Here is an 11,220-nt window from a genome sequence, read left to right as displayed (position 1 = left end):
TGCAATTTTCATTGGTAATGCTTTTATATGTATGTATGTATGTATGTATGTGTGTATATATATATATATATATATATATATAAATGTAATGCTTTTCTGTGTGTGTGTATATATGTATATATATAGAGATGTAATGCTTTTCTCTGTATGTATATATAAATGTAAATGTTTTCCCAAATAAAATTGCACTTCACAATGAGGCTCCAATGAAACTAAGTGGTACACAAGCATTCAACTATGAGTGTATTGCATCTTATAGCAGAAACAGCAGTAACCTATGAAATTCATGACAGTTTCTTATATATCTGTGTGCGTGTATGTATATTAAATAGAAGCTATGGTACTTAGTGGCTGAATGATGCTTGTATGTAGTACATTGAAGATGCTAATATATCATTTTGGAGGTACCAACAGGCACAGGCCATTGTACTATAAACAACATAGTTGCCCTGTGATGGCTGAAGTACTAAATTGTTAATTTAGTTAAACTGTATTCCAATATTTGCTTCAACTCTCTCAGGATCCAGATGCTGATACAGCAGACACAAGTCAGACTGATAAAGTGGATAATGGTATATCTGAATGGGAAGACGTGAGTGTTGATCATGAGAAATGGAATGTTTTGATACGGCAACTTGAAGACACCTTGGCACTTAATAGTTTGTTGAAAATGAAGATACCGCCACCATCAATGTCTACCATTTCTAGTGCTGCCTCAGAACCATTGCTAGTTTCTGTTAACCACCTACTGGATGGTGGTAGAGGTATGTTGAAACTTTATTTGTTTGTTTTTGTTTGTATGTTCTAGCAAGTGGTATTAATCAATGAGTTTTAATGAATGTTCTCATGACATTGTGAGCTAGGGACATGAAATGAATGTGTAAAACCAATGTGGTCAACAATAATGTTAAGTAGTTCCAGTTAGCACTTTCCATGGAGAGTTACAGTAAGTAGGTAACCAGCAAAGTGTTAGAAGTGATAAATAGATCTAGTTTGCTGGATAAGTCAGTTATTTTTTAATCTCATGTTGTTTACTACATCATGCCAAATAGAAAAAAAATGACGATAACAATGTCAGTAGTGGCAGTGGCACTTACAACAATAGCAAAGGCTGTGGTAATAATATTGTGAAATGTCTTTGTTAAATAGCTATAACCATCTCTACTGAAGCAAACAAGGATATCCAACTGAACATGTTAGAATGACTTGTTGTTCAAGTTCAGTAAACTATGTCATGCTTCAATCCATTTTGGAACCACACTTCAAATAGTAATAGCTTATTTGAAGTGTAGTATGACAGTTTGGACCACACAGCCTGTTTTATTTATATTTGGAGATTTGGGATGTTATGCATTAGAAGCAGATAAAGAATTATAGTTGGAGAGTAACAGTAAACAGTAAAGTCATTTTTTTTTTCATTGAGAAACAGTTTTATGTCAGTATTTGATGATAGGGTTAAGAAAAAAAAACGTGCAGAGAAGTGTAATTTTAAGGAATAACTATAAAATGTATAAATACATGGAAAAAGGAAAAAGAACTTGAAGAAAAATCATTAGATCTGACTTCATAAATATCTTCATGATGTACTTAATTTTGATTTGCAATGCATAAATCTGTGTCCATTTACATTCTGGTCACTGTACCTAGATACACATTTTTCTCCAAACCTTATGATTATATTTCCTTGAGCCAATACATGGTTACTCAACCTGCCAGAAATAGCATCCAAATATCCTTCAAATTGCATCAAACTGTTTTAAAAATGAAGAATAGATTGGATCATGTAGTCTCAGATATATTGCTTTAAAAGAAATGAGAAGATCAAGGCTGGAATGCTTTGATGATAGATTAGCTCAGTCAGACTGACATGGGACTAAACAACAGCAGCTATATTTTTTGTTCTCTAAGGCTGTTTGTTTCAAAATGTAAAGTGTTCTGCATATTAAGAGAGAGAGAGCAAAAGTTCATGATTCCACAGTACCCTTTATACTCCATAAGTTTTATCTCCCATCTTTCTACCAATATATATGTAACTTAAAACTATGATTCAATATACTCTAATCTTACGATTCATACTTAATGTGCCATCATCTTTGTTGAACTTCTGGTACACCTGTATGACTAAGTGAATAATATTGTGTTGGGAATACCTGTATCTTCTCAAAGGAAAATGTTTTATTCATAAACTTGGAACAACAGTAATAATGTAAAAATGAAGTAAAAATTCATGAACGAGATAAATATTACTTTATTTGTTAATTTTTTTTCAACAGGTTCTATACCTGAAATTGTTGCTAAGTTCATTAGCAGAGCTAACTTTTCTCATGAAGTATTAAATCGACCCAGAGGATTAGTATTATCAGAGTCTGTCGAGATGGCTGAAGAACCATTGGAAAATATACATGTCAGATTTGAAGAACAATTTTTAGGTAAGCTGACTGAAAAGATTTACTTGCTTTTAAATTTTATCTTTTACAGCATCACAGGAAGTTGGTATTACTTTTGTAGTATAGTGGTGTAGTGATGCTGGTTCTACAACTGGTACTAGTTCTATACAATAAAGATATATTACTGCCAACTCTTATGTTATAGTAGCAATAATCCAGTGGCAGATTTGCTGTTACCAGAAGCTACAACAAACTAGTACCCTAAATATCAGATCTCTCAACCAGAAAGACTGACTGATTTTTAAATGGATAACTACTTGAGAAAGCAATTTAGCTGCTAGCTCTGTTCTCTTTAACCTGGTGCTAAGTGAAGATGGCATGGCAAAATTTATATATATATTCTGTTCTCTTTAACATGGTGCCAAGTGAAGATGACATGGTGAAATTTATATATATATAATATCTTTGTTTGTCTGTCTGTCTGTTCCCTATGCATTCTCAAATGGCTCAACCAAATCAAATTTTACAAAGTAATAGTATTACACCCCATGAGTGTCAACATGTAATGCTTTTTTCATTTTGATTAAAACAATATAACATTTTATAGAGATAATCTTTCTATAGTCAACTATACTACATGACATTTTATACCATGACGATGACAAAAACATCACATTTTTGTATATGAGGGTGTATGTGTCTGTGAATGTATGTGTATGAGTGTGTGTGTCTTTCCACATTAGATATGTTATTAAACACACACACATCTATGCATACATATACATATGTGACAACTGACATGCTTGAATGTATGTCTGTGTGTCTCTAAAATTCTTTGTCTCTCTCTGTCTGTCTGTTGCCTATGCATTCTCAAATAGCTTGACCAAATCAAATCAAATTTTACAAGGTAATGGTATCACACCACCCCAAATGTCAACATATAATTTTGTTTTTGATTTCGATTAAAACAATATAACATTTTATAGAGATAATCTTTCTATAGTCAACTATAGTACAGGACATATTATACCATGACGACAATATCATATTTTGTATGTGCGTATGTGTTAGGTACCTTATTAAACACATGCACACATCTACACATACATATACATATGCGATGACTGGCATGCGTGAATGTTTGTCTGTGTCTCTCTTCATTATCATCATCACCATCGTCGTTTAATGTCTGCTTTCCATGCTGGCATGGGTTGGACGGTTTGACTGAGGGGTGGCAAGCCAGAAGGCTGCACCAAGCTGTAGTGGATGCTTTGTATGTGGCACTGGCACTGGCATCGACCATGCTTGAATGGTACTTTTTACGTGCCACCAGCATGAGAGCCAGTCAAGCGGCACTGGCAACAATCACACTCGAATGGTCCTTTTTACGTGCCACCAGCACGGGACCAATCAGGCAGCACTGGCATCACCCACACTCGACCTCACAGAATTTGAACTCAGAACATAAAGACGGACAAAATGCTTAGCAGCATTTTGTCCAGTGCAGTAAAGGTTCTGGCCACTTGCTACCTTAATAGTAACAATATTGCATTTTATCCTACACTTTATAGGTCAGCTGGACACACTACAGGAGAGATTCCCTCACAGTTTAGATTCTGATGTGCTTCTTGCTAATTGCTCTTGGGAATACATTGTTTTATGGAACAAAGATTTAGAGGTGAGTCATTTGGTTCAGTCATTTTAACTCTTAGAATCTTTAATTTTCATATTTGTATAGTTCCTGTCTTAGATTTTTATCATTTGTAAATATGTATACCTTGACATCTCATTTCCACCATCCTTTCTCGCTTTCCAACTCAGGTAGCTATGTATCTCCTCCACGAAAAGACGCCTGTTCTCCTATCATACTTCAGCCTCTCAGCACTTGGCATATAGCTACCGTCCTCAAATTTGCACCTCCACTCAGTCAAGAGGTCTTTTCTTACAAGTTATTTGGTGATCTCACCAGTGTCAGTTTCATTAGCTTGCAGTGCTAAGCTCAAATCCTATGAGTGAAACCTGCAATTGACTGGTGCAGTATCCAGAGAAATATATATCTCTCTCAGTCATTTGATACCGTGAAAAACTAAGACAAACACCAGTAATACCTTCTGGTAACAAAAATATACAAAAGGACTTTCGATTCAGCAGTTTCATGATAAATGTCTAAATTTTCAAGTCTCGTTCTTATTAACATGAATAAAATTGGATGGAAACAAAAATGAAAACAAAGTATTAGTAATAAAGTTTGAAAAAACATTATTACCATAGAAAATGTTAGCTACATAAGGCATGTTTTTAGCTGATTTATTAATTTTGCTTTCTTTTTTAGCAATATCATTATCTCCAGACTTCTCTGAATTACCTGAATACCATACAGAATGCAGTCCTTCGACAAGGTTAGTCTTGAAATATTTATCAAAAACAGTGATGATGATGATGTCTCAAACTCTTTTCCTTTAAAATATTTTCCTCTGTCATCTTTACAATGTCCTTAGAACTGTTTTCAGTTCTAAACATATAAGAGAGTGAAAGGAAATAGTTGTTACTGACAGTACATCTTTTCTTTATAAAAATTAATACCATTATCTTTTTCATACACAAATGGAAAAGGATGTGGCATCAACAGTATAATGATGAATTCATAGAATTAAAGAATCAAGTCGAAATCATAGTCATGACCAGTGCCACCTCACTGGCACCTGTGCTGGTGGCATGTAATTCAAGCGTGTGTTGATGCTAGTGCTGCCTGACTGGCTCCCCATGCCGGTGGCATGTAAAAAGACCATGCGAATTTGGTCGATGCCAGTGCCCCCTGACTGGCTCCCATGCTGGTGGCACATAAAAGGCGCCCACTACACTCTCAGAGTGGTTGGTGTTAGGAAGGGCATTCATCTGTAGAAATCTTGCCAGATCAGATTGGATCCTGGTGCACCCTACTTGCTTGCCAGTCCTCAGTCAAACTGTCCAACCCATGCCAGCATGGAAAGTGGACGTTAAATGATGATGATGATGATGATGATGAAAGAGAACCTATATTTGGTTGCTTGACCAAATATCCCTAAAAGCATGTTCTACTATCTTAAGAAGAAAGAGAGGAAGAAATTAAGCAATGTAGTCCTAGATATAAAAATACATGGAATGATCTCAGGGCTGGAAGGCCTTTGAGCATATGTCTACTTGATCAGGTCTGGCCTGGGACTAATCAACAACAATTAATTTATTGATAGTTGATAATAAAATCAATGCCTTGTAACAATAATGGAAAAACTATACAATCTTTAATTGGTGGAAACTCTAATTTTGCAAGATTATTATAGGACACTCATCAAAGCAATTCAGTACCATGACAGCATGTGCTGTCATTTTGGAAGAATCTTCTGACTTCTCAGTACTCTGGAAGTTATTCCTGCATAAAATTGTAAGTTATCATATAAAAAAGTATTATATATGTTATATTAATTATGATAATGATTTCTGACATTGGCACAAGCCTATATTGGTAAGGAGAGGAGCACAGTTAGTTGAATTGACCTCACTACATGGTACTTATTTTATTTTGCCTTACCTATATTTTTTTTTTGTGGAGGCGCAATGGCCCAGTGGTTAGGGCAGCGGACTCGCGGTCATAGGATCACGGTTTTGATTCCCAGACCGGGCGTTGTGAGTGTTTATTGAACGAAAACACCTAAAGCTCCACGAGGCTCTGGCAGGGGATGGTGGTGAACCCTGCTGTACTCTTTCACCACAACTTTCTCTCACTCTTACTTCCTGTTTCTGTTGTGCCTGTAATTCAAAGGGTCAGCCTTCTCACGCTGAATATCCCCGAGAACTATGTTAAGGGTACACGTGTCTGTGGAGTGCTCAGCCACTTGCATGTTAATTTCACAAGTTGCTCGGATCAACTGGAACCCTCGACGTCGTAAGCGACAGAGTGCCAACAAACAAACCTATATTTTTACAAGAACTGTGAATTGACAGAACTGTCAAAAATTTAGTTCAGTTTCCTACTGTTTTTACCATTTCACAATAATAATAATGGAAAGGGAAAAGGTATGACCATAAAACAAAACACATCCTTGAAAATGACCATGTAAAGGTACTATGGGATATGAAACTTCAAATGGATAAGCATATAGAACATTCACATACTCAATGAAGAGAAAAGAATGTATTGTTTCATGCTTGTTTGATAAATGAGTGGAACAAAAGGAATGTGAATCAATAGAGAAATACCAGGACCTAAAATATTAATTTAAAGAATTGGAAATTGTTGTAAAGTTATCATTATCCATATTGTAATAGGAGCATTAGAAACAATTGCAAGAAATTTGAATGATTGACTAAGGATATTGAATGTCAAGATGAATTTCCTGACTCTACAGAAAGCCTATTTGCTTGACATGCCAAAGACTCTCAGAAAGGTGCTTGAAACCAAAGGTTGTTGATGCTACTTAATATCTAGTAATCTAATACTGGCAGAAATACAAAATGCTGAGTGAAAAACAACAGCAATAACATCAATTATAATGATGGGTTCTGGTTTAAGCACAAGGCCAGCAATTTTGAAAGGAGTTGAGTAGTCAATGTCATCAATATCCCCAGTACTTCACTGATTACTTTATTTTATTAACCCTAAACAAAGGCAAGTTGACCTCAGCAGGATTTGAACTCAAAACATAATGGGCTAGAACAAATATCTCAAGGTCGAGCAGTTCTGTCCAGCTACCACTTCTATATAATTAAACTGATAATAGTAATGTTTTCCTTCATTTGTCACAAAGGCAAGGGATCAGCAGATATTAATTAAAAAAGAAATAGAAATGCAACCCAAATCTAAAATCCACTTAGTTGTGTCAGGTTAGTAACTAAGTACAACAATGGGGGATTAGAAAAAAGCTGTTCTAACATGCATATGTGTGCATGTGCACACACACACACGCACACGCATGCACACACACACACACACACACAAAGCATTTAATGTAAATCATAGGACATATGCTTGTAGTCTCTATATATTACCCAGCTACTAATATCAGTATTTATGTGATACCATTTCTAGGTCTAGGAACCATGCTATGGAATATGTTTGCTGTAAAACGTCTCTCAGCAGCTGCTAATCTCATGGAAAAGGTAACATGAAATTTCATTTTGAATTTCTTCTCTTTATCATTCTGTCAATTTAAAAATCTTTATAACATAAAATTGAATTAAGCATGTTTTTTTAACATTTAAGATGTGGAATATACTTGTGGTGACATTCTAGTAAAGTTAAAGGTATAGTTTGTGGACACAAGAAATTGGTACCATATTGTCTTCAAGCCAAGTGTTTGATTTTCACAAAGGCTGACTGTGTCTTTCATTGCTGTTGAGTCAGTAAATTAATTCAATATTATATTTGATTTAGTCAAAAGAAATCAATATCATTATGCTTCTGGAAGGAATCAAATTATCAAATCAATTATTACTGAAAGAGGCCTGAATAAATTAAGTGTTGGCGGTTATAATACTGTAGTAACTCTATTCTGAACTATTAATTATTGTAATATCTCTCCAAGCCCACACTGATTACTCCCACCCACTCCTGCATAATGTGAGAAGCCATGTACTCCTCTACAAGAAATGTGTTTCAGCCCTTCCCTTCATATTTTAAATTCTCTCTCTACTACAGTGTCACTCACTTGAAGGAAATCTTAGTCTTGCAAGCTACATGGTGACCTCACAAGTGTAGTGTCACAAAAAGGCACCCAGTAACCATGCCTGAGCAGACAGAATATGATGCAGTTTTCCAACCTGTTGAAGCCTATTAAACGGTCCAACACATGCCAGCATGGAAGATGAACATTAATAGATGATGAGGAGGATAGTGGTGTAACTCACACTTACAGATGTTTCCTTCTAGCAGTAAAATCCCTTTGTTCAAGCACAAACAATCTCACCCATGCTAGCATGGAAATATGAATGTGAAACTATTTCAAAAACTAACATGTTGCATATGTACCAAAATTCTCATTTTGCTGCAGATATTATGCTACATCTTTAAGATATTTTTATTTTCTATCAGTTTACCTTGCTGGAATATTATGAGTGTTTTACTTAGCGATATATTGGAATAACAAAAATAGAATAAATATTTTGTTAAACATAAGTAACAGAAATAAACCTCTGTAAAAAAATGTAATGTTGTAATGATGTTAATTTTTACGATTTATTCCAATAGATTTGATTTTAATTTTTCTTTTTATTAATTATAGGTTGGAAAACATCCAAAGGAAAGACTGTGTCGTAAAGTAAGTGAAACCTTATGTTCTTTATTGAAAATGAAATAGTCACTGAGTCTTGTTACTCAACAAATTGTGACTGAAACAATGCACTGAATACAGTCTAACCCTGAGTACATTCAGACCAGATTATCTGTGGCTATATGATAACATAACTTGAACATTAGACTGAAATTATAATTTAAAAATCTCTTTAATGTTTGGGTTCTAATCCTGCCCTGAATGACTTGAAAATAAAAATAACTTATAACCTTTTGCATTATTTGGAGTAACACTGCAGACTTAGTATATATGCACAGAGCAAGTTAGAATGTAATTAGAGAGAATATATGACTGGAATATTGAAGAAGTTTGTTAAACACTTGAAAAGTAGGAAAGTTTATGTTGCTGTTGTTGTTTTTTTATTAATCCCTACCTGAGAACACTTCAGATGGCAATTTCCTAGAACTACACTTCATATGTCACTATATAATCAGTAGCGAGAGATCTTGTGGATAATTACCTGACCTGTTCAGGTAGGAATGATCTTTAACCAAGCTTCTTCTGTCTAAATGCTAAATTTGCAGTGAAGAAAGTTATGAATATTTGTCTTTAGGATATATTTTCTTTCTACTTGAAATTTTAAAAAATTACATATATTTTAATATATCTTTTGCAGGAAATTGGAATATCTGATACAATCCTAATTCACTTTGTTGGTCTTGTCAGTCATTTGCTTGCTATTCTCATGAAGGTAAGGCTTAATTGAATAATCAACATTATAACAGAATGACATATTTTGTATGATGAGTCTGATTTTTTACATAAAAATTTTGAATATGAGAATGCATTTCTACATAAAGTATGTATTTCATTCTTCATTAAATTTTGGATTACATGCACATGGAGAGAACATAATTTCCTCCTAGTTAGGTTTTATTCAACTTGATTACCTTGTAAAGATACATTTATAAATACTTTATATTAATTCTTAATGCACTCTGTGTGTGTGTGTGTGTGTGTGTGTGTGTGTGTGTGTGTGTGTTACATCAACTACAAATTGATATATTACTATTATGCATAAATATACACACATTGGTTGATAATACTAGTTATTTCTTTTTCTTAGCTAAAGAGAAATGTTTGGGTTGGTGGAAGAGAAATCCTATAGTAAGATGGTTCATAGAATGAAGATTCCTGCATGCTTTGTCTAAATGTATTATGAATGATACAGTTAATGAATTAAAGTGGTAATACATACAAAACAGAGTAAAAAGGATTCTTTTGAATAGGGTTGAGATACAACTGGCAAGCCTGGAAGAATAGTATGTTGTAATAACAGTAGAAAAATTAATGTAAATATGTAATTAAAAGATGGGCATGGTCTGAAGTCTTTCGGTGAAGGTGGGTGATGTCGCATGATACAGTAATGACAACTAAAAATAACTAAACATAGAAATTGTAATTTCTGTTTTCATATAATTATACACTTTTTGGAAGTAAACATTTAAATCTTTATTTTCAATTTTACTTCATGGAGTTTCTATAAAGTGTATCTATGTGTCTTAATATATATGTGAGACAAATAGTGTAAATACTGCTTTTATCTGAAGACTATTATCGGTGTGAAGTGAAACCATTCTAAATAAGGAGAGAAGTGCTGATTATGAACCTAAGTCACCAAGTTTATTGTAGAGGATCTCATAACGCATTGGGTCATAAAAGTACTACTTTGAAACATCATCTTCACATAGGGTATTCAACACAAGTCAGGTTAGTTGCATCTAATTCTCTACAAGTTATTCTCATTGGAGGGTTTCACTTGAGCACATGCAAATGAAGAAATCATCTTTAATTATACAACTCTCTCATAATACTTATTTAAAGATAGATGGATTGTAACATTTGAAAGACAGCTGTCTTAGCTATGGAAGGGGCTCTATACTGCACCAATGATAGTATATGAAGCACAGGTCCTCTAGTTTGTAGACCAAGATGCTCTCAAATTTGCCAGTTGCAAAATTTCACACCAATAACTACCCACCTTTAAAGTATAAGAGCATGATATTGTAGTATTCTTCATAAAAATTGTCTTCAACTTCTTAGTCTACGATATATTATCTTATCATAATATAATTTCTAATTCCTTTGCTTGCATTCTTTTTCTTTTCCATTTCGTTTTGTTTTCTTTTAATTTTTCAGTTCACCAATTCACATGTGAGTACATGTATAGCTATACATATTGCTTGTATAAAGACAAAGTATTCAAATTCATGTTTTGGTCTCGATCTTCCTCTGGCACTTTTATCTTCTTACATCATTTCTTTTCTTGATATTGTCAATGTACATTTTATATATATATATATATATATATATATATATATATATATCGTATGTATAATATGTATAAATAGCTCAAAATATCTGGCAGTGTTGGCTACAGCCTAGTCACCCGTATTACGAACCAGGTGATATACGAAGGAGTCATACCCAATGACTGGTGTAGCAGCACCATAGTAAACTGCTACAAAGGTAAAGGTGACACTTTAGATACTAATAATTACAGAGGC

The 11,220-nt window shown here is 34.0% G+C and overlaps 1 protein-coding gene across 2 annotated transcripts in view; it reads left to right on the top strand.

Moving 5' to 3' along the window:
* LOC106879836 (rab3 GTPase-activating protein non-catalytic subunit) overlaps positions 1-11,220 on the top strand; it is a 74,447-nt gene that overhangs the window by 43,747 nt on the left and 19,480 nt on the right. The window contains exons 23-30 of one of the 2 annotated variants that reach the window (XM_014929540.2): positions 521-764; positions 2,274-2,429; positions 3,959-4,065; positions 4,720-4,786; positions 7,453-7,523; positions 8,645-8,680; positions 9,330-9,404; positions 10,853-10,867. In XM_014929540.2, coding sequence (XP_014785026.1) covers positions 521-764; positions 2,274-2,429; positions 3,959-4,065; positions 4,720-4,786; positions 7,453-7,523; positions 8,645-8,680; positions 9,330-9,404; positions 10,853-10,867 — 771 coding nt within the window. The remainder of the gene's footprint in view (positions 1-520; positions 765-2,273; positions 2,430-3,958; positions 4,066-4,719; positions 4,787-7,452; positions 7,524-8,644; positions 8,681-9,329; positions 9,405-10,852; positions 10,868-11,220) is intronic. The other variant, XM_014929541.2, reaches the window with a different exon arrangement.

The sequence above is a fragment of the Octopus bimaculoides genome, chromosome 11 (genome assembly GCF_001194135.2).
Source record: "Octopus bimaculoides isolate UCB-OBI-ISO-001 chromosome 11, ASM119413v2, whole genome shotgun sequence".
NCBI lineage: Eukaryota > Metazoa > Mollusca > Cephalopoda > Octopoda > Octopodidae > Octopus > Octopus bimaculoides.
This window is presented reverse-complemented; position numbering and strand designations above follow the sequence as displayed.